The 25396-nt window shown below is 34.4% G+C and overlaps 1 protein-coding gene across 2 annotated transcripts; it reads right to left on the bottom strand.

The window, feature by feature from the left end:
* Positions 1-8047: 8047 nt before the first annotated feature.
* Positions 8048-24085, bottom strand: LOC132749007 (1-phosphatidylinositol 4,5-bisphosphate phosphodiesterase gamma-1-like). 2 transcript variants are annotated; one of them, XM_060738674.1, is made up of 6 exons: positions 23949-24085; positions 19188-19273; positions 11927-12047; positions 9498-9583; positions 9085-9167; positions 8048-8146 (listed from the first exon to the last, which is right to left on the bottom strand). In XM_060738674.1, exons 1-6 carry the CDS (start codon positions 23993-23995, stop codon positions 8063-8065), a joined length of 507 nt encoding a protein of 168 aa, XP_060594657.1. In that variant the 5' UTR covers positions 23996-24085; the 3' UTR covers positions 8048-8062. The 2 variants fall into 2 exon arrangements, with proteins under 2 accessions (XP_060594657.1, XP_060594656.1); XM_060738673.1 differs by lacking the exon at positions 11927-12047 and adding an exon at positions 12942-13062.
* Positions 24086-25396: the final 1311 nt, after the last annotated feature.

Consider the following 25396-nt stretch of genomic DNA (forward strand, 5'->3'; position numbering starts at 1 on the left):
AAAATTTGGGGTACGAAAACTTAACCAAGGTGTGACGCCAACGCCGACGCCGGGGCGAGTAGGATAGCTCCCCTTTTCATAGAAAAGTCGAGCTAAAAAGTGCTCAATATAATTTCAGTTTTGGATATTTCTTTTGTAAATATATAATATGCAAGAAAAAAAATCAAACACTGGCTGCTGTGACAGACAAGGAATATCCAGCCCTTGGTCATCTGATAAGGAAACTCTGCAGAAACTCAGAACAGCCTTGAACAATGACCTTGAAGCTTGATATTTCAGTATCTACTAGCAACCAGTGTTAGACTGATATAATCTGAAAATGAACAAAAAACAATTCACACAATATCAACTGTAACATGCTGAAATTTTACAAAGAGAAAAAATGTATAAAAAGCTAACAATTTAATTTATACTAATATTTGAAAATATGAAACAATGCAAAAAATATATAAATTAAAAAAGAATAATTTCTTTCAAAAAAAACCCCTACAATGCTAATTTTAAAACAATTTAAATCAAGATAAAACATTAAACCAAACAACCACTTGCGAAAACTTATAAAAAAATAAGCTTTGGGATAAACATAAGCTTTTTCAACCAATCAAAAGTCAAAATAAGCTATGTTTTAAGCAATCTCATTCAAGGTAAGTTTCACGTTGTACAATCAAAATCAGACCAGATTTTTACCTACAGAAAACAGCATGTCTTTAAAAATCATAAATGGACAACCAAAATATAGAACAAGAAATGAAGAACGACACATATGCCCCCCCTTTCTAGCCCTTGACTCACATTATTGGTTATTTTGTTACAGAAACTTGCCATAAATGGGTACATGGAAGGGTTCAGTCATGGAAAAAAGAAAAATAATGAAGACTTTGTGATAAATAGTTTTCAAGATAATGAGAGGAAACCATTCTAACATTTAAGGCCCCTGTGACCTTGACCTTTGACCTAGTGACCCGAAAATCAATAGGGGTCACTAAATAGTTATGACCAATGAGTATGTGAAATATGAAGACTTTGTGATTATTAGTTTTCAAGATAATAAGCGGAAACCATTCTGACATTTAAGGCCCCTGTGAACTTAACCTTTGAACTTGTGACCCCAAAAGCAATATGGGTCATCTACTTAACTAGTTACCCCAGAAGGAATACCAGTCATCTACTGGTTATGACCAATCACTATGTGAAATATGAAGACTTTGTGATACATAGTTTTCAAGATAATCAGTGGAAACTATTCTGACTTTAATGGCCCCTGTGACCTTGACCTTTGACCTTGTGACCCCAAAATCAATAGAGGTCATCTACTAGTTATGACCAATCACTATGTGAAATATGAAAACTTTGTAATAAATAGTTTTCAAGATAATCAGTGGAAACCATGTGGTCTAGATATGGACAGACCGACATTAGCAAAACAATATACCCCATCTTTTTCGAAGGGAGACATAAAAACTACCATAGAACAAAAAGTATTGTAGGACAAAAAGTACTGTTAAGTTTACAAACATTAAGTCATGAATAACAGGGCTAATAAAATTATAATACAAGAGGGCCATGATGGCCCTAGATCGCTCACCTGACCCATCAAACTCATCCAAACAATTACCTAGACAAGCATTCTGACCAAGTCTCATGACAGGTGAGTCAAAAATGTGACCGCTGGAGTGTTAACAAGGTTTTTCTATTTTTAGGATTATCCATATTTGAGCAGTGTGACCTAGTTTTTTACCCAGGTGACCCATATTCAAACTTGACCTAGAAATCATCAAAACAAACTTTCAGACCAATTTCCAGGATACTTGGATCAAAACAGTAGCAACAAGAGTGTTAACAAGATTTTTCTATTTTTAGCTCCTGTGACCTAGTTTCACATGCGATTTCGAACTCATCCGAGAAATTACCTAGACAAGCATCCTAAGACCTAGTTTGATGATAATTGAGTCGAAAATGTGACCACTAGAATGTTAACAAGGTTTTCCCATATTTGGGCGGTGTGACCTAGTTTCATCCAAGATGACCCATGTTCGAACTTGACTTAAAAATCATCAAAACAAACTTTCAGACCAATTTACAGGATATTTGGATCAAAACAGTAGCCACTAGAGTGTTAACAAGATTTTTCTATTTTTAGCTCCTGTGACCTAGTTTTTCATCCGAGATGACCCATGTTCGAACTCATCCAAGCTATCAACTAAACAAACATCCTGACCAAGTTTGATGATGATTGAGGCAAAATTGTGACCGCTAGAGTGTTAACAGGGTTTTTCTATTTTAAGCTCTTGTGACCTAGTTTTTCATCCGAGATGACCCATGTTCGACCTCATCCGAGCTATCAACTAGATAAGCATCCTGACCAAGTTTGATGATGATTGAGGCAAAAATGTGACCGCTGGAGTGTTAACAAGGTTTTTCTATTTTTAGCTCCGGTGACCTAGTTTTTCATCTGAGATGACCCATGTTCGAACTCATGCAAGCTATCACCTAGACAAGCATCCTGACCAAGTTTGATGATGATTGAGGCAAAAATGTGACCGCTAGTGTGTTAACAAAGTTTTTCTATTTTTAGCTCCGGTGACCTACTTTTTCATCCGAGATGACCCATGTTCGAACTCATCCAAGCTATCACCTAGACAAGCATCTTGACCAAGTTTGATGATGATTGATGCAAAAATGTGACCGCTAGAGTGTTAACAAGGTTTTTCTATTTTTAGCTCCAGTGACCTACTTTTTCATCCGAGATGACCCATGTTCGAACTCATTCGAGCTATCACCTAGACAAGCTTTCTGACAAAGTTTGATGATGATTAATGCCAAAATGTGACCGCTAGAGTGTTAACAAGGTTTTTCTATTTTTAGCTCCAGTGACCTACTTTTTCATCCGAGATGACCTATGTTCGAACTCGTCCAATCTATCACCTAGACAAACATCCTTACCAAGTTTGATGATGATTGAGGCAAAAATGTGACCGCTGGAGTGTTAACAAGGTTTTTTCTATTTTTAGCTCCAGTGACCTAGTTTTTCATCCGAGATGACCCATGTTCGAACTCATCCGAGCTATCACCTAGACAAGCATCCTGACCAAGTTTGATGATGATTGATGCAAAAATGTGACCGCTAGAGTGTTAACAAGGTTTTTCTATTTTTAGCTCCGGTGACCTACTTTTTCATCCGAGATGACCCATGTTCGAACTCATCCGAGATATCACCTAGACAAACATCCTGACCAAGTTTGATGATGATTGAGGCAAAAATGTGACCTCTAGAGTGTTAACAAGGTTTTTCTATTTTTAGCTCTTGTGACCTAGTTTTTCATCCGAGATGACCCATGTTCGAACTCATCCGAGCTATCAACTAGATAAGCATCCTGACCAAGTTTGATGATGATTGAGGCAAAAATGCGACCGCTAGAGTGTTAACAACAAGATGTGAACGGACGACAGACAATCATTGATCCTAAAAGCTCACCCTGAGCATGCTCAGTTGAGCTAATAATCCACAGAAAAACGGCAAATATAATCGTTTATGCTTAAAATTTTTGCTTGTTGTCTCTGCCTGGCAGAAAATCAAACATTAAAACAGAACAGACATATATTTTATAAGGTTTGCACCAAAGGTACATTATCAGAACATATTTACTGAATTAATACATTTACATTAAATACAGTCAATTAGTTACATAATAAACCAGTGTTGAATCACAATACCATATACATTTAGTAACTTATTTACATTTAATACAATGTCATGATATTTTCAACATACAGTATTTATCATTTTCTTTCCCAAAAGGGTGGATTTTAATATGTGAAGCAAATGCATTAAATTAGTTAAACGTTATAAAATCACAATGGTCAAGATGTGACCTGGCAAGTTAAAACACTGTAACAGGTGGAGAAAAAAATTCTTTGCACCTGAATTGAATGATCCATATCTATGAGTTATGTGGGTATATACTTAACATGAAAGTCTTTAATCTTATTAAACCCATTTTTTTGAGGATATAAGCCCATCTTCTTGGATTTCAACCCTGAATATTGAAGATCTTCTGGGATCAAACCCAAACTATTGAGAAGATCATGACTTTTATTTACTTATAACAATAACACAGACAGGTTTCCTAATTTAACTATTAGATCTACTCTGTAATAAGAATCTCCAAAATTGTAAAACTTTACATTTGAATGCCCATTATGTGAAAATTAAGTTACACTTAATACAATCAATCTGCAAGTAAAAGACATACAAGGATGCTCATAAGCAAATTTGGGGTATTTCTAACCAAAAAAAAATTCACAAAGTTGACTACTGATGGCTGCTGGACAACTGAAGTGTCTACCATCCAGTCTGGACTATCTTAAATTATACTGAATGTAGTTAAAGACATTTATTTACATTAAAACAAGGTCAACTGGAAATGTGTTCAAAAGGACATGGATGCCTCCACATGCCACTGCTGCGTTAATCTGAAGATGGACAGCATAACGGTGGGACATGGGTCCACACAGACAAGGGAAAATATAAACCCCCACCCCATCCCATGTAGTTATTGCATAAAAGTTGGTAAATTTTCAGATAGAATTTATGGTTTCTTTTTCCAGTTTTGCTGTACTGCTCTATAAGCATGTTCATATCAAGTTCACAAAGCTATCAAGACTGTATTATGCATAATTATGTACCACAGTGTGCTTGGCTTTAAATCAAGCATTAGATGATTTTAATGATGACATTAATGCAGAATATAATTGGTTCAATCAAGTCTACAGACCTACAAAGCAATTGTAAGCAATGAATTCAATAACAAATTGCACAATGTCATGAGATATAATTATTAAGATTTCATTGAGGCATGAATGGTCATGTTTTGTTTCCTTCAGCAAGAAACTTAACACGCATTGCTTATTACTGGTTGGTTCCAGAAACGGATTCAAGGATGTTTCTATAAGCTGCTTATAGCTTCCAGCACAATCAAACTAAAACAAGAGGGCCATGATGGCCCTAGATCGCTCACCTGAATTATCAAACTCATCTAAACAATTACCTAGACAAGCATTCTGACCAAGTCTCATGACAGGTGAGTCAAAAATGTGACCACTACAGTGTTAACAAGGATTATCCATATTTGAGCAGTGCGACCTAGTTTTTTACCCAGGTGACACATATTCAAACTTGACCTAGAAATCATCAAAACAAACTTTCAGACCAATTTTCAGGATACTTGGATCAAAACAGTAGCAACTAGAGTGTTAACAAGATTTTTCTATTTTTAGCTCCGGTGACCTAGTTTCACATGCGATTTCGAACTCATCCAAGCAATTACCTAGACAAACATCCTGACCAAGTTTGATGATAATTGAGTCGAAAATGTGACCACTAGAATGTTAACAAGGTTTTTCCATATTTGGGCGGTGTGACCTAGTTTTTCATCCAAGATGACCCATGTTAGAACTTGACTTAGAAATCATCAAAACAAACTTTCAGACCAATTAACAGAATATTTGGATCACAACAGTAGCCACTAGAGTGTTAACAAGATTTTTTCTATTTTTAGCTCCTGTGACCTAGTTTTTCATCCGAAATGTCCCATGTTCGATTTATTCCCAGCAATGACCTAGACAAGTTTCCTGACCAAGTTTGATGACAATTGAGTCAAAATTGTGACCACTAGAGTGTTAACAAGGTTTTTTCTATTTTTAGCTCCTGTGACCTAGTTTTTCATCCGAGATGACCCATGTTCGAACTCATCCGAGCTATCACCTAGACAAGCATCTTGATCAAGTTTGATGATGATTGATGCAAAAATGTGACCGCTAAAGTGTTAACAAGGTTTTTCTATTTTTAGCTCTGGTGACCTACTTTTTCATCCGAGATGACCCATGTTCGAACTCATCCAAGCTATCAACTAGATAAGCATCCTGACCAAGTTTGATGATGATTGATGCAAAAATGTGACCACTAGAGTGTTCACAAGGTTTTTCTATTTATAGCTCCGGTGACCTAGTTTTTCATCCGAGATGACCCATATTCGAACTCATCCGAGCTATTATCTAAACAAGCATCCTGACAAAGTTTGATGATGATTGGGTCAAAAATGTGACCACTAGAGTGTTCACAAGGTTTTTTCTATTTTTAGCTCCTGTGACCTAGTTTTTCATCAGAGATGACCCATGTTCGAACTCATCCAAGCAATTGACTAGACAAGCATTCTGACCAAGTTTGATGATGATTGGTTCAAAAATGTGACCACTAGAGTGTTCACAAGGTTTTTCTATTTATAGCTCCTGTGACCTACTTTTTCATCCGAGATGACCCATGTTCGAACTCATCCAAGCTATCACCTAGACAAACATCCTGACCAAGTTTGATGATGATTGGGTCAAAAATGTGACCTCTAGAGTGTTCACAAGGTTTTTCTATTTTTAGCTCTTGTGACCTAGTTTTTCATCCGAGATGACCCATGTTCGAACTCATCCGAGCTTTCAACTAGATAAGCATCCTGACCAAGTTTGATGATGATTGAGGCAAAAATGCGACCGCTAGAGTGTTCACAAGTAATTGTGGACGGCCGGACGGACGACGGACGACGGACGACGGACATTCACCGATCCTAAAAGCTCACTGAGCAAGCTCAGGTGAGCTAAAAATTTTAGTTTAACTAAAAAGAAATTTGTATAAACTAACTAAAGAGTTAAATAAAATAATTAGAACTTTGTTTTGTTGGGTTTTAAGTCACATATAGACTTTGTAGCTTTACTGGTGGAGAAAAACTGCACATGCCTCCTTGTGCACTATTGCAGACAGATGCTGGCCCCTGAGTAGAACCACTGACCTTCCACAATAGTTATTTAATACAATTAAAGTATAAAATACGTGTAAAATTGTTAAGAAGCTGTATAACTCCTGTTAACTTTGTGAGCAAGACACTATGGTAAGAATTGTTGAAAGTTCCTTTAAACACACAATCATTCTAAGTCCCTAAAAATAATATATAGCACCTTCGGCAAGGTGAAACATAAACATATAAAAATAAAGATCTATTTTAATAAATTATACAAACAATATATTAACCTGAAGTTATTTTGCTTATATATACTGCACTAAAATAAGCTGTGTATATTCCAAAAATTAATGTTGTAAAAAAAAGCAGGGAAGGAGATGAAGGCTTGGAGGCAGGGCTACTGACATTATTGGATAAATTTATCCTATAATAGACAAATAATATTCATGTCATTAACGGAATAATTCTGTCTAAGAACTTGGCAAGCATCATTGATGTTTATACGTTTTGCAACCAGCCCCAATACAAAATCAAGACCAAACAAATAAATATATAAATGTACACAAGATATACCGTCTCTGTTACCTGGAATAACATTGAAATTTTATACAGGAAAACTCTATAATGTAATATTTTTAACTAACTATAGACTAAAATAGTATAATATTTAATCAAGGAACCTTCACATCAACACTGCAACATCTTCAATAAATGCTATGGAGCAAAAATATTGCGGTATAAAACCTTTCTTTTACATCTTTTTTGGTAGCTTTTAAATAATACAGACACTGTCAATGTCATATAGTGACTTTCAAGCTATATTGATGGAGAAAGACCTTAAGTACCTATCTATATATTATTTCAGAGGATTCTTTACTTCTTATCAATTATATCAACAACATAGTTTAATGAAATAAAAACTTGAAAGTTCCTGACAGCATAATGTACAGACAAGTTATGAGGGATTAGCGGGTTAAAGTGAATGACCATAACCAGCTGTACAACAGTGACTGATGCAACAACATGGTTAGCATCAACATGTAGCTTATTCTAACAGACCTGTATGACTAAAAATTGTGTTACATTAACAACAGTACTTTTTCACAGTAAAAATCTGAAAAATAAAAATTTATAGAAACAGTGTCCCAATGAAGTATTTGTTTGGGGGTAATGAAATAAATAACACATAGGTTTGTGAGAAACAGCAAAAAAATCACCCCTTGTAGAACTACTAACGTATTTTCCTCGGGATAAGATTTTTACTGTTACTCATAAAACTATGTATTATTTATAGACTTACTGTCATCCAATGTGTAATCTCTAGGGTCTGCCTGGGTCGGGTCAGCTGGTAACTTTTTATGCTGCAATATAAAAACATGTGTGTAAACAATGTACATCAAGTCAAATAAAGGTATTGAAAAGGTTTCATAATTATGGTCATAAAAGGAATAACTGTATTTGTAGATGGAGAACATACCCAGTGATATGGGGTGGTAGATATATTTAAAAAGAGAAGAATATGCTATCATGTTGACCACATTATCCATAAGATTCACATATTGTTAAAAAAACTAGTCATGTTCAATAGATGTTATCCAGAGTTCGGCAAAAGTGGGTTTCTCCAAACTAATCCCTCGGTACAAACAAATTTTTACCGTTATAGCTTTCTGGTGCACTACCCGTCAAAATAGATTAGTTGACCTGTTGTCTTTATTTTCAAAGCAGTAACTGTAAATGTTTGTTTTTGTCCCCGGATTAGCTGAGAAAACCCAAAATATTCTTAATTCCCGAGTATGCCTACTCTTTTTGTACTATTGAAGCTTACCATGTTCTATTAAAATGTATGTTACAATGAGGATGGCCTTAATATGATAAAGTTTCAATAAGCTTGTTATTAAAACTTATTTAGATGGTTATTATTAATGAAGCTTAACCAATACATTTGCACATTATCAAAGTTCATGTATATTTGCAATAAAGGCCTGGGTTCAACACTTAGATGATAATGTTCTTTAATTTTTTTTTTTGTTGGGTTTTACGTCGCACAGTATTGGTCATACGGCATTATTCCAAATTTAATGGTAGAGGAAGACCTCAGGTACCCTCCATGCATTATTTCAGGCAAAAACAAGCACCTGAGAAGAACCACCAACATTTTGTAAGCTAACTGAATAGCTTTTTCATATGAAAGAATCCAAATTCAAACCTATAGCAGAGAGGGGCAAGTGGTTTGAAGTCAACAACCTTAACCAAATAGAACTACCAAAACATGCATATAGTATTTTATAAAGATTCTTACCTTGAGTATTATTTTCCTTTTCAGTTGTTCTGGAGAAGGCAATTGTGTACCATCTTTCTGTATAGGCTCTGTTAACAGCATATCTAAAATATATGAATGACATGCCCTGTCAATAGCATATTAATAATTCTTAAAATGTTTCTTATATCATACTCCACGATCATGCAGCGATGCTTTGATAAAATTCATCAAGTTAAGATATTTCTGTAGAGGAGATCTATCTAAAACTATTTTTTTTGGGGGGCAATAATTTATTATAGAAAAATTGAAGGATACAATTTTTACAGAGTACTGTACTTGAGTATACTCAATTGTTCCATTTTTGAGACTCGATAATCTTTTCTGACATTGCAATGTAAATTCCTACTGAAAAACAATTATCATGTAGAAGATAATATAGAAATAAATCTCACCACCAAATGTGTCTTTGAAAGCACTTGCCATATTTCTCTGTTGTCCTAGACTACAATGATTCTCTATTGATAATATAAGCGGATAGCTGAAATGTACAAGCTTTATATCACACAAAGCATTGACAAAACATATCTAAAATAATAAAAATAATAATCATAAATCAGTTAATTATCAGACAAAATAATTCCACAATACATTTATCACTACCTAAAATGTAACTCTTATACCTAAAATGTCACTTCTTATTAAGTAAACACAATCAGATTTTTTTAAATGATTCAAATCTTCATCATCATTATCATCAAACTACATCATCATCATCACCACATGACATCATATTACCACTATCATCATCATACAACTCATCATTATCATCATCAAAATACAACATCTTCATCATCATCATTAACAATATCACCATCATTATCATCACCATATAGTATCATCATCATCTTAACAACATTATCACCATCATCAAAAATACACATTGCCACCACCATCATCATCATCATCATCAACCTCATCACAATACAACTGATCATCATCACACATTGCTAAAATCATCATTATCACCACACAACATCATCATCATCATACATTATCATCACAACAACTTCATCATCATTATTTTATTACTTTTATAACTTTGATTATCTAATACAGAAACAGTTAAAGTCATAAAGTATCTTTATAACAGCTTTAACCTAAGTTGTTCCTCCAGGCAACATTTTAGGCACCAAGGTAGAACCACAAACTTTTAAGTTACATTTGTAGTCTCTTCCTAGCAATAAAGAAGCCGCTCAACCTCAAAGGTCTCCTATCCAAAGCTGAGGAGTGAATGATTTTTAAGTCAGCAACTTTAAATAATATGCCACACAACAAATTTATTAGAGCCTAATTACCAGTAAATTTAAAACACATCTTTTGAAGTACTAAACTACCTGTGATAAGTTCCCTACAAATACTTCTACAGGTTCTACACCAATTTTCACAACAAACAAGCTAAACACACTGAAGTCACATCAATATTTGTAACAGATTTTCTAGCATACATTCATTGAAAACACCACCGTTTGTAAAGAACGTCCAACCATAGCATTACTATTTTTTTAAAGACATCTATTATCAGCACAAATAACGGTAGACTATGTATATAGTACAAACATTTAATAAAACAAATTCCTATTGCCCTTGCTTTGCAACAGATATCCAATATTTGTAACAGACATTCAATACTTGTAAGAGATCCAATATTTGTAACAGACATCCAATATTTCTAACATACATCTAATATTCATAACAGACATCCAATATATATATAACATACATCCAATATTTGTATCAGACATCCAATATTTGTAACAGAAATCCAATATTTGCAACAGACATTCAACATTTGTAACAGACATTCAATATTTGTAACAGAAATCCAATAATGGTAACAGAAATCCAACATTTGCAACAGACATTCAATATTTGTAACAGACATTCAACATTTGTAACAGACATTCAATATTTGCAACAGACATTCAACATTTGTAACAGACATTCAATATTTGTAACAGACATTCAATATTTGTAACAGACATTCAATATTTGTAACAGAAATCCAATAGTTGCAACAGACATTCAACATTTGTAACAGACATTCAATATTTGTAACAGACATTCAATATTTGTAACAGAAATCCAATATTTGTAACAGAAATCCAACATTTGCAACAGACATTCAATATTTGTAACAGACATTCAACATTTGTAACATACATTCAATATTTGTAACAGAAATCCAATAATGGTAACAGAAATCCAACATTTGTAACAGACATTCAATATTTGTAACAGACATTCAACATTTGTAACAGACATTCAATATTTGTAACAGACATTCAACATTTGTAACAGACATTCAATATTTGTAACAGACATTCAATATTTGTAACAGACATTCAATATTTGTAACAGACATTCAATATTTGTAACAGAAATCCAATATTTGCAACAGACATTCAACATTTATAACAGACATTCAATATTTGTAACAGACATTCAATATTTGTAACAGAAATCCAATATTTGTAACAGAAATCCAACATTTGCAACAGGCATTCAACATTTGTAACAGACATTCAACATTTGTAACAGACATTCAATATTTGTAAAAGAATGATGTTATATCAAAATTTTCAACAGATCTATACCTTCAATATTTGTAACACAACTGGCACCACAAATAAAATTCACTTATAAATTGTGATTTCACAAACTTTTTGACAATAAAAAATATCCCATTATACAGTATATATACACAGTTTGATAGATCTCTATGGAAGACATGACCTACAACATTTATGTTACATCTCTGCCTCAACAAAATAATTTTGGGCTATCTACTGTACAGCATAAAATGACAACACCATTCACTTACTCAGAACACACCCAGGCATATTCCTTTATCACTTGTATAACGTCTGTGAAGCGTATTTTGGATGTCAATGTATGGCCATGAAACACCAAGGGGAGATTATCTGGACCATCCCAGCAATCAACTGTAAATTAGGTCAAGGTCAATATTAAGATTGAGGTCAACCTTAATGTCATGGTCATTTGGGGGTATCAACAATATCTTACGAGGAGCTACAGGTTTACAACAATTACAGAGAATAACTTAAATCAACCATTTCATTTTTTCACAAAATATAACCAAAAAAGCAAAAATAACCAGATACTAATAACCAAGAAGCGTACTACATAATGACTATACTCACCGAACAAAAACTCAATGTTCAAGCTTACCAAGATACAGTATAATGCTTTCATACATCATATGCATATGTTACATATACTGCAAGACCAACAATATATGACAAACTTTCCCACATACAAGTGACACACAAATGAACCAAGTATTACTAAACTTCAATGGAAAATAAAAATAACCTTACACCAAAAACAAAATACACATATATAGGGTATAGTGACCATCATGCTACAGAACACAATATTGAAGAATGATGCAAAAGAAACATAATATACTGTAATACAGGACAAAAAAAACAACAGTGTACCATCTAACATGAACAGTAATTCTACCAGCTTGCCTTTTGCCACTCACAATGGAAAGTTTGTTTTTCTCAAACATCAAATACCAAAATCTTTAGTCCGATATCTAAAATAATGCTATTCAGGAACTCCTTACCTGTTCAATAACATTTGCGATAATACTTTGCACATTGAAAAATAATTCCTAAAAACACCTACAAAAAAAAGTTCGGTAACTTTTTTTTAAAATTTCCTTCATACACTCAACAGAATATTGAATCCCCACACTTCAGACACATAGTTTCAAACCAAACAATACTGTTACTGAATGTTCAGTCTCTACAAAATCTACAGCAGGTGTGTTAGAATGGTTATATTTGTGATATTTGTGATTCACTTACTCTGACACAGACCATGCATGCTCTTTGATAGATTTAAGGACATCTAGAAAGCGTATATGTGATGTTAACGTGTGACCGTGGTAGATCTTTGGGTATCCGTCAGGGCCATCCCAGCAGTCCACTACGTAATACAAATTAAAAAATACATACATACATGTGTTTAAAATAATGCAGATGCTCAAATTAATAAGACTCAAGCTATTGTGTATGCATACAGTAACTAATCTTTTAAAGTTATCATTCACCTAAATGTTCAATAATTATAATGTTAGTTCTTAACGTTACAGTCATCAACATTGTAAAGCTCATCTGGTGACTTTTGAGCTATATTGAATGTGTAAGACATAAGTTGCCCTATATACAGTATCTATATCACAACCAGGCACCAGATTACAACCATCAACCTTGGTTGGTGGTGGTGTTGGTAGTTTACCATCCAGATCACGGCAGTAAGCCACTTAGAACTGACAAGAGTACAGTCCAGCCACTGCATCGTTCCTGGGCAGGCTGTCAAGCATTTTACCAGCAATATCTTTACATGTGAATTCAAATCAATATTATCAGTCATACTAATTCTTCTTAAGGGTAATGTTATATGGCAGATTTCCAGCATTACTAGAGGGTCTATCATTCAACTGCTAATGAATACACAGTTTATTGCTGTACATTTATTGCTGTAAAAGGAGTCCTATAAAACTCTAATTCCCTCTTCTTTTCTTTCCATCATCTGTTTACATCAAATAATATAGATAAATACGGAATCCCTAAGAAAGCCCAACACGACAATATTGAAAATGTTGCAGGCTCGGTTTGATTGAGCCTGTTTTGCTGACAAAGATTGTGTTGATTATTCTTACAAACAAGGGTGCCATAGTCACAAAATACGCCCGTTTACGAAAGCTTTAGATAGAGATGGGGGCATTATGGATAAGTGTTATCTAGCAAGCAAGTTTTTATTCTTGGCACTGTGTTGTTAAATGAACCTTAAAACAAATCAGTGGGGAAGATATGCACAGGATGTGTGACCTTGACCTTGGTCGCAGGGACCTGAATTTTATGCACGGCACTCAGCCTCACAATGATGAACATTTGTGCCAAATTATATTGAAATCCCTCTATGCATGTAGAAGTTTTGCTCCAGACAAGTGTTTTTCTATGAGCTCTAACTGTGACCTTCACCTTTGACCTAGAGACTTGGTTTATGTGCAGGGCACTACGTCTCATGGTGGTGAACAATTCTATAAAAGTAACATTAAAATTCCTCCATGCATGTAAAAAATATGCTCCGGACAACATCTGGATATTTAATCATCTCCAGTGACCTTGACCTTGCAAATATTAACCTAAATTAAATGTGTCACACCTGTAGTCATGATAGTTACCATTTGTGCTACAATCCATCAATAAATGATGACTAAATGGTCCCTATAACCATCTTCAAATTTTTATCTGAACTTTGACCTCTATGTGTAACCTTGACTTTGGTCGCAGGGATCTGAATTTTGCATGCGACACTCAGCCTCACAATGGTGAACATTTGTGCCAAGTTATATTGAAAACCCCTATGAATGTAGAAGTTTTGCTCCGGACAAGCGTTTTTCAATGAGCTCTAAGTGTGACCTTGACCTTTGACCTGGAGACCTGGATCATGCATGGAGCAATACATATCATGGTGGTGAACATTTCCATAAAGTATTATAAAAATTCTTCCATACATGTAGGAGATATGCTCCAGACAAAATCTGGATATTTCACCATCTTTAGTGACCTTGACCTTGCATATATTGACCTAAAGTACATGTGTCACAGCCGTAGTCATTATAATGACCATTTGTGTTACAATCCCTCAATAAATGATGATTAAATCGTCCCTATACACATCTTCATATTTTTATCTTTTTTTAAACGGGCGTATAAAAAGTACATGTAATTGTAATTTAATAACTAAAAAATTCTGATTTAAGATTTTATTCTAGGGAAATACATTTCATTACAATTCTTAATCTTTGAATGAGCTGAACTGATATTTACTTGAAAATTAAAATATAATTAAATTTCTATGAGAAAGTATTTACATTTGATAAGGTAATTACTGTATGATCTTTATGAACAAATACCAAGTCTACAGAACACCATAGTTATCACAGTTAAGAATCTTGACCAATGAATGAAACATGTGTAAATAAATGTTACATTCTTTAGAACATACTCAAGTACAAGAAAGAGGATTACTTCATGCCCTTTGATTAAATTCTATTTTTAGAATTGAAAGTGAAAGTAGATCAAGGGGAGTAATTGTGTAAGTCATTTATGAACAAAGTAATAACTTTGTTGTCCCCCTTTGATTAAATTCTATTTACAAAATCTGGATATTTCATCATCTTTAGTGACCTTGACCTTGTATATATTGACCTAAATTATATGTATCACAGCCATAGTCTTGATAATGACCATTTGTGTTACAATCCCTCAATAAATGATGACTAAATGGTCCATATACACATCTTCATATTTTTATCTGAACTTTGACCTCTATGTGTGACCTTGACCTTGGCCGCAAGGACCTGAATCTTGCACGCGACACTCCGCCTCACAATGGTGAACATTTGTGCCAAGTAATATTGAAATCCCTCTATATATGTGGAAGTTTTGCTCCGGACAAGCATATTTCAATGAGCTCTAAGTGTGACCTTGACCTTTGACCTAGAGACCTGGTTCATGTGCGCGACACTGCTCCTCATAGTGGTGAACATTTCTATGAAGTTTCATTAAAATCCCTCCATACATGTAGGAGATATGCTCCGGACAAAATTGGACGCCGCCCGCCCGCCCGCCAGGGGCGTTCCCATAATACGTCCCGTTTTTCATAAGGGCGTATAAAAAAGCATACTATAATTGTATCACATAAATCTTCCAGATCATAATAATCCCTGTTTATACTATGAAATATTTCAGTAAATATAGGTTGAAATAAACTCTGGGAAGTGGTTGACATATTGCATAAAGATGATTGTGAATTGCAAGATTACACATTGAGTGACCACAACACCTCACTGAATGGAAAGTGACTTTAATGGAGCTGAAAATCATATGCATTAAATGTGACATAAACATGACTTGTTGACTTGTAACACAAAGTTTATACCATACGGTTTTTCAAATTAAACTTTTGGATTATGAAGAAATACATGTTTTGACAACATTAATGTGCAAATGAAAAAATCTGACTCCAGGCATTAAAATGCTAAATTGAATCATTTAAAAGCTTGTGCTTATTTTCATGTTTCAAATTTGAGCAGAAATTCTATCTTAAATCTTACTCTGTTCTATCCTAAATCTTACATAAAAGTCATTACTATGTCACATTATCTAAGCTATAGTCTAGATAATTAAATAAAAATTAACCAAATGACAAATGGTAACATAAATTTTAATACAGTCAAACTTATTGCACTTTCAATGCACTATGTTCAATGCTTCTTTTTCAGCTTTTTTAGGTTTCAGGCTTGAATCTGAACTAGACATGACTTGTGTCCATAGAACATTTATGACCCACTTAATTTGCCTATCACAGTAGCTTACTTACAGAATTATGCATAATTCATAAAGGTCAAGTGTTGCAGTAATAAGTAATCCACATCTAATAAACTTTAAGATTATTCCTTCTCAAATTATTTATCAGACAAGGATTTTACTCAGTGTCGCTGTGACCTATACCTTTGACCTCACAACCTCGAAATACAAGAGCCCTGTTTGAGCCGGGTGATGCTCCCCGAATAGGTTTTGGACACAGGAAAGTACACCTCTTGTTGTTTCAGAGTTATGTCCCTGGAAAAAGTTCAAAGTGCAATAATTCCAAAATTAGGCAAGGCAGAGTTACTGTTCTTTGCACTGCACTTATAATCAATGTGATCTATCAACCTACAAAGTTTCTTGATGATATCTCTTATGATTTCCGAGTTATGTCCCGGACAATTTCAAAAAGTAAAAATAAACAAAGGGCAATAACTCCAGAATTAGGCAAGGCAGAGTTATGATTCTTGTGCACTGCACATCTACCCATTGAGATATATCTACCTACAAAGTTTCATGTTGATATCTCTTATAGTTTTACAGCTATGTCCTGGACAAGATTTTTCTAAAAAGGGAGATAATTCAAAAATGAGGCTTAACAGAGTTATGGTTCTTTTACACTGCACCTCTACTCAATGAGATCTATCTACCTACAATGTTTCATCTTGATATCTCTTCAAAACCGGGCAAAATAGAGTTATGGTTCTTTGACACTGCACTCCCCCTCAATGTCCTCTACCACTGTATGAAGTTTCAACAAATTATCTCCAAGGGTTTTCAAGTTATGCTCCGGACAAGACAACGGACGGACAGACGGACGTCCGGCCGAAATGGAATAAGGGGCCATTTCTTTTGTTATTTTCTATTGTTTAATAGAGGGCCAATGGCCCCTTACTCTATTGTTACGGAATGAATTCTATTGTTCTCCTTTATTCTGTTTACAGTTAGATGGCCCCCTATCCCTATTCGGTAGTGCGGACAGACGGACAAGGCGCCGACAATATGCTCCCCCGAAATTTTTCGGGGAGCATAAAAAAAGGGGTCATCTACTGGCCATGGTCAGGGCTCCTATAAAGTTAAACTAAATAAGGCTTACATCTTCAACAGTTTTATATCAGTTAAGGTTAACAAGACATAATATTTGGACCATTTTCCTCATTACATTTTTTCTTCCATCATTTGACTGCATTTGAAAATGAAACAATACTGAAATCAATACATGTTTTCACAATATTATATTACTATAGAATGTACCATACAATATGCAACATGGCAAAATACAGTGTGTGTACCATGCAACAAAATATAATTGTCTACATTGAATAAAACATTAATATTTAAAAAAAACAACACTTTTTTTTTAATCAGACAAATTAATGTATTTAAATAATAAAGCATGTTACAGAATTATATACAGGGAAAAAAAACTTACTTATCAATTTAATTGATGATGTACAAGCAAATATATTTGTTTACAAGAGTGATTTTTTAAATAATTCCTTTTTATTCTTTACTATTTATGAAATAAATAATACAATGTACTGAACAAATGCAGGGTCAATACTGAATTTATTAAACAAGTTGAATAAAATTATATCATGCCAAATTTTGGCAAGCACAATATCATTTTATTCAAAAAGTTCAATGAATTTAGTTAGGAAGCCAAAAGAATATAAATTGTACATATCACATACCCACAATGCAGTTTAAAAGAATAATTTTATGATTGACAAGTTAACATTCCATGTGTTTTTACTCTGTTTTTGCACAAATTAAAGCACATATAACATTTTAATTAATCTAGTTAATTTAATTTCAATTTTAAGTCAGGAAAGAGGCACGGGTATGTGATAAAACATAAATCAATGTTTAAATAAAAATAACAAAGCATATATGTATGTACAAAAATATGATTACATGAAAAACAGATATACTTTTACAATATTGCATATTTTAAAATAAATCATTAAATTTTTTTTTTAAAAATTGTGTCTCACAAGATTTTACTATTCTTTCTCTTAGTAAACTTCAGATATAAAGCAGAAGTAAAAATTTTATATTTAAATATGAAACAGTTTCCTAGTTCAATTTTCTTCCTTGTAAAAGAAAGGTTAGGCTTTTATTTTGTTGAACTTTAATTAAGTTATATTGACAACATGAAAGGTCATATAGCATCTTTCCGGCTTTACTGAGCATAGAAAATCTCAGGTGCCACTCAATGCATTAAGGTACAAGGGTGACACCTGAGTAAAAGAGCCACTTAACCTCTGTAAGCTATATGAACCTACATATATCTAAAGGAAGTATGTGGCAGTATTGGAACCCAAAGCAAAATGATTGATAAGGTAAAAGGAAGCATCTCTGTATGTATCATTTCTTATATCTAGTATGCATCTTTAATATAGAACTAATGCCTTTCTTTAATATATGCAAAAATGGTTTCATAACAAGGGAGTATACAAATTATATCAGATGATCAAGGGAGGTAAATCTAATAAGTTGCAAATTAAGACAGTCATAAATCAAGACAGAGGTGACTGTTTTCATTAATAGTACTTAACAATCTGGTTTGCTCTTCAAAAAGAAGTACAGAATCAATTTAATGATTAGAGTTTGGTCATTAAACTTCAACATTATGTATTTTGTTTTTGATCTACTAAAATTCTTACATACATTCTAAACATTTGCAGCCCATCTTCAAACATCTGGCATAGGCCTCCACTGATGATTCACTGTAAAACTGGTCGCCTGTTAAATACCTGTATGTACAAAAAAAATAACATCATATCATGGTTGTATCATTAACACTAATCAGGCCATATAAAAAGATATTAAATTAAATTTTGTTTGTTTTGAGTGGATATAATATCTATGTCACAGAGGTGAGATAATTGCAATATTTACATGTTTGCAAAAGGTTAAGTGAAAATGCAGACATTTTATCACTACAATGTATTTCATATCAACATAAAACAATTTGAATTTATCACATCATTATCCATATCAACTGGAAGACAATATCATTATTACTGTGTTTAATGGGGTACCGGAAACAGACAAAAAGATTGCATCGGATATTCAACAGCTACATAAACAATATTCAAAGTTAGAGTCAACACTGCTGTGTAAATGTAATGATTTTAGTGAAGTAATGATATTTGAATCAAGAAATATATTTTGTGAACAAATTGCAACAATTAAATTTTTTGTAGTAAATTTAAGAAATCTTCTGCCAACAGAAAATTCAGCAAAGCTATTTTAGTCACAATGGGTAGTATACTGATAGAGCTATACATGTATGTAATCCACTCATTTGTATAACATGCAGAACACAATTATATCAAACAGTCAGATCTACCCACTAGGGAAGAAGTTTTGTAAATTCTCAAACATACACATAGTAAAGCTTTCAACTGTTTTTCTTGGATCAAGTTCTAACAGTAAACGCCTTTCTAGATTTAACGCTGTAGAGGAAGACCAAAGTGGTGCTCCTTAAGTGGTGCTTAAATATTTCAGACATAAGCCAACACACTACGAGGGTTGTTCGGGAAGTTCTGAGAATTGTTTTATAGCACATGTTGTAGTCGGGTTAGCGTAAATATAAATATACACGCATTTATTTCAATATATACTGTACAGTATCTGAAAATATAATCATCATACACACAGAAACTAAAACATAATACAAGAGCGATCAGTGATCACATGTGTCGCCTCATAATGGCCAATTTCATGTTGGGACAAGTTTTGTGACAGACGGACAGACAGACAGATGGACAGTGCACAACTAGACTTGGTACTGATCATTCCTGTAAAGTTTGGATGAAATTGCACCAGTAGTTTATGAGGAGTAGTGGGGACAAGCTTTTGTGTATCTGGCAACACACAGAAAAAAACACCTTTTTATCAAAGGGCCATTACTTGGCCAAAAATCATTCAACCGGAAAACCCGTGCAATATGCGCAAGGACTTGAGCTACAGATCAATCCTGTAAAGTTTCATTGAAATTGCATTAGTGGTATAAGAGAAGTAGTCCGGACAAACTTTAAAAATAAAAATTATTAAAGGGCAATAACTCTGACAAAAATCATTGAACCGGAAAATTCTGACAATATCCACAACTAGACTTGGTACTGATCATTCCTGTAAAGTTTGGATGAAATTGATCCAGTAGTTTATGAGCAGTAGTCCGGACAAGCTTTTGTGTATCTGGCAACACACAGAAAAAAACACCTTTTATATCAAAGGGCCATAACTTGGCCAAAAATCATTCAATCAGAAAACCCGTGCAATATGCGCAAGGACTTGAGCTACAGATCAATCCTGTAAAGTTTCAATGAAATTGCATTAGTGGTATAAGAGAAGTAGTATGGACAAACTTTAAAAATAACAAGAATGTCGAACGACACATATACCCCCCTTTCTAGCCATTGACTCACATAATTGGTAATTTTTTTACAAAAACTTGCCAAAAATGGGTACATGGAAGTGTTCAATTATGGAAAAATCAAACCATTTTGACATTTAAGGCCCATGTGACATTGACCTTTGACCTAATGACCCCTAAATCAATAGAGGTCATCTAATACTTATGACCAATATCTAGGTGAAATATGAAGACTTTGTGATGAATACTTTTCAAGATTATCAGCGGAAACCCTTTTGACATTTAAGGCCCCTGTGACCTTGACCTTTGACCTAGTGACCCCAAAATCAATAGGGGTCATCTACTAGTGATGACCAATCACTATGTGAAATATGAAGACTTTGTGATGAATACTTTTCAAGATAATCAGCGGAAACCATTTTCACATTTTAAGGTCTCTGTGACCTTCACCTTTGACCTAGTGACCCCAAAATAAATAGGGGTCATCTACTAGTGATGACCAATCACTATGTGAAATATGAAAACTTTGTGATACATACTTTTCAAGATAATCAGCGGAAACCATTTTCACATTTAAGGCCCCTGTGACCTTGACCTTTGACCTAGTGACCCCAAAATCAATAGGAGTCATCTACTAGTTATGACCAATCACTATGTGAAATATGAAGACTTTGTGATGAATTCTTTTTAAGATAATCAGCAGAAATTATTTTCACATTTTAAGGTCCCTTTGACCTTGACCTAGTGACCCCAAAATCAATAGGGGTCATCTACTAGTTATGACTAATCACTATGTGAAATATGAAGACTTTGTGATGAATACTTTTCAAGATAATCAGCGGAAACCATTTTGACATTTAAAGCCCCTGTGACCTTGACCTTTGACCTAGTGACCCCAAAATCAATAGGGGTCATCTACTAATTATGATTAATCAATATGTGAAATATGAAGACTTTGTGATGAATACTTTTCAAGATAATCAGCGGAAACCATTTTGATATTTAAAGCCCCTGTGACCTTGACCTTTGACCTAGTGACCCCAAAATCAATAGGGGTCATCTACTAGTTATGACCAATCACTGTGTGAAATATGAAGACTTTTGTGATACATACTTTTCAAGATAATCAGTGGAAACCATTTTGACATTTAAGGTCCCTGTGATCTTGACCTTTGATCTAGTGACCCGAAAATCAATAGGGGTCATCTACTAGTGATGACCAATCACTGTGTGAAATATAAAGACTTTGTGATACATACTTTTTAAGATAATCAGCGGAAACCATTTTGACATTTAAGGTCTCTGTGACCTTGACCTTTGACCTAGTGACCCCAAAATCAATAGGGGTCATCTACTAGTTATGACCAATCACTGTGTGAAATATGAAGACTTTGTGATACATACTTTTTAAGATAATCAGCGGAAACCATTTTGACATTTAAGGTCCCTGTGACCTTGACCTTTGACCTAGTGACCCCAAAATCAATAGGGGTCATCTACTAGTTATGACCAATCACTATGTAAAATATGAAGACTTTGTGATAAATACTTTTCAAGATAATCAGCGGAAACCATGTGGTCTACCGACGGACAGACCGACAGACCGACGGACGGACCGACAGACAGACCGACATTAGCAAAACAATATACCCCCTCTTCTTCGAAGGGGGGCATAAAAATTATTAAAGGGCCATAACTCTGACAAAAATCATTGAACCGGAAAATGCTGACAATATGCACAACTAGACTTGGTACTGATCATTCCTGTAAAGTTTGGATGAAATTGCACCAGTAGTTTATGAGGAGTAGTCCGGATAAGTTTTGTGACGGACAGACGGACAGACAGACAGACAGAAGACGGAGAAGTGATCCCTATATGTTGCCACTACTCCGTAGAGGCGACACAAAAAATAGTAAATAACCATATAACAAACACTCAGAGCACGCCGACGTCATTTGAAACGTTATGCGACGTTAAAGTCCATCGATCGTCGCACCTTTTCAATGTAGTCACCTGCAATTTCGATGCATTTCCTGTGTCGGCTGATCCACTTATTGTATGTTTCCACGTACCAGCTATCGGTAAAGGACGAGACTATAGCTTGCGTATGCTTAACAAGATCGTCAGCTGAGTTAAAGTGTTTTCCAGGCTGCTGTGATTTGAGCTCCGGGAACACACGGAAGTCCATCGGAGCGAGGTCCGGGCTGTATGGAGGGTTTCTTCCTTCTTTAAAATGAGCATGCCATCTATACACTGTAGCCGGACTGCCTTTCTTGTATTTTCCTGTAGAATTGATCATTTTCATTGTTTCTGTGAAGACTTTTCCAGCGCAACACAAAATTTCACGTACTTCAAAATTCAACGTCACTTATCAACGTCATGTTGTTTACTCAGTGGCTCTGGGCAACAACTTTAAAACAATGTTGATCCGTTGAGAATTTAAATAACTTTATGATATTTTCAGGAAATGACGTCATGACGTTCCGCTGCTGACCAGTGTTTTCGCGCATTTTTTACGTTATCAAAATTACGAAATATTATTAGTGTAGTGCGTTATACCTTTCTTTAGAGTCGGACTGATCCGGTGCGGCGTTATAGTGTTGCTATGGTTACTGCTATTTCCGGCTATTGTTGTCTGATTCTATTCAATTTTTAGGAATAGTTCTGTGATATGCTAATCTTAGTATGTGCAAAATATTACGTCTTAGAAACAAAAATATATAGGAGATATGACAAAATTCCCAGAACTTCCCGAACAACCGTCATACTATTTTGTCATTCTATGGACAGACAGTGTGATAGCTGGAGGGACAAGGCAAATCTATATGCCCACCCAAGTAATGGTAGGCATGGAAACTGTAAATTTGTCTGCCTTGGATGCCCCAGCTGTCAAACAGTTTTTATATTTGACACAAAAATAAGAACTTTTCATGAATTCTTATTTGTAAGTGTATCTGACTCCTAAAATATCATTTAATATGTGATAAAATAAGCAAAAAGACAAGTTTATAGTCTACAGATAAGCAGATATTTTAGGATATCTTACGTATTGTGAGATGAGGCAATCCAGTAATGGGACAGTGGGTGATTCATATCTTGGTTCAATTTGTCAAATCTAGAGTTCCATATAGTGTTGTGCTTGGAATATAGATAATCTAAAAACTGAAAAGTGAAAAAAATCAAGCATTATACAAATTATACAAAGGGCTGATAAACTAATAACATCATGACCCCCAACACATCTGTGAAATTCGAAATGAAATTAAAAGAGAGAAAAGTTTCATTCATAGACTATTCTCATAGCTTAATAGTAAAACAAGAGCCTTGATAATACAATTTTCTATGTTCAAAAAGGGCCACAATTCTGTCAAAGTCCATGTTACTTTTTTATTTTTTAATTGGGTTTTACGTCACACCGACACAATATACTTCTTTAGGCGACGTTCCAGCTTTACTGGTGGAGGAAGACCTCAGGTGCCCCTCCATGCATTTTTTCAGATGCGAACAGGCACCTGAGTAGAACCACGGACGTTCCGTAAGCTAGCTGGATAGCTTCCTCACATGAAAGAATCCAAAGTCCCTGTTGGGATTCGAACTCACAGCGGTGAGGGGCAACAACCTTAACCACTCTGTCACGGTCGTCCCCCCATGTTACAGTTACAGGCCTTTACAATGGTCTACTATTTAGCACTCAAATAATTGTGTGAAGTCTCAACCAATTCCCTTCAGCAGTTTTGGAGGAACCAACTGGCATGCAACAACTTAACCGAAGTGTGAAGCGGATATCAACACCTGGGTGAGTACAAAAGTTCTCCCTATTCTTCAAATTGTCAATCTAACAATGAGAATGGACTACGATTGTTGGCCTTTAATTTATCTCATACTATAAACTTACATGTAAGTTAAAACCTTTCTTGTCATACAATTTAAACTGTCATATATTGTTAACAAAAAAGTCAAAATTTTTTGTAAATGTGCTGCAAGTATAAAGCCACCTAGAAAACCTAAGCTATCCCTATAGCTGCTTTATTTATGATTTTAACACTGAAATCAATGGCACTGCAAACAGACAGGTCAAAACTTAACAAACAACAAGTCTAAGAACAAATATACTGTGATGAAAGGATTATAATATTCTACATTGTAGGTAAAGTAATCTTTAGTTTTCAGCCTGCTACATATTTTCAAGTATTCTGAGTTACTATAAGTCGTTTGTCCTGTATAATTATGTCAAAATGATGCAGTCAAAATTAGGGCTGTCATTGATAAAAATTTAATATCAATATGTTGAGAGACAAATATCGATGATATATTGATATATCGACTTTGACAGTAAATACAATGAAATTGTTTTTAAATATGCCTTACAAATTGGGAACATGGCGTTATGCATCCTTGTATTAGACATTACAAATACTACATACTAACAGAAAGTTGTTTTATTTCTGTTATTTTTGTCACTGACATTTGACAACGGAGTTTTAATTTCAAATT

The sequence above is a fragment of the Ruditapes philippinarum genome, unplaced genomic scaffold, assembly GCF_026571515.1.
Source record: "Ruditapes philippinarum isolate M1 unplaced genomic scaffold, ASM2657151v2 ctg13504_1_1_1_1, whole genome shotgun sequence".
Classification (NCBI taxonomy): Eukaryota; Metazoa; Mollusca; class Bivalvia; order Venerida; family Veneridae; genus Ruditapes; species Ruditapes philippinarum.

Bases quoted from the DNA above. Each gene is read 5' to 3' on its own strand.
- LOC132749007 (XM_060738674.1), bottom strand. From the start codon at position 23,995: ATGAATCACCCACTGTCCCATTACTGGATTGCCTCATCTCACAATAC. The intron at 19,274-23,948 runs GTAAGATATCCT...TTGTACATACAG, and splicing joins ATTGCCTCATCTCACAATAC to GTATTTAACAGGCGACCAGT. The intron at 12,048-19,187 runs GTATGTAAGAAT...CCTAATTTACAG, and splicing joins GGGCTGCAAATGTTTAGAAT to TTGATTGCTGGGATGGTCCA.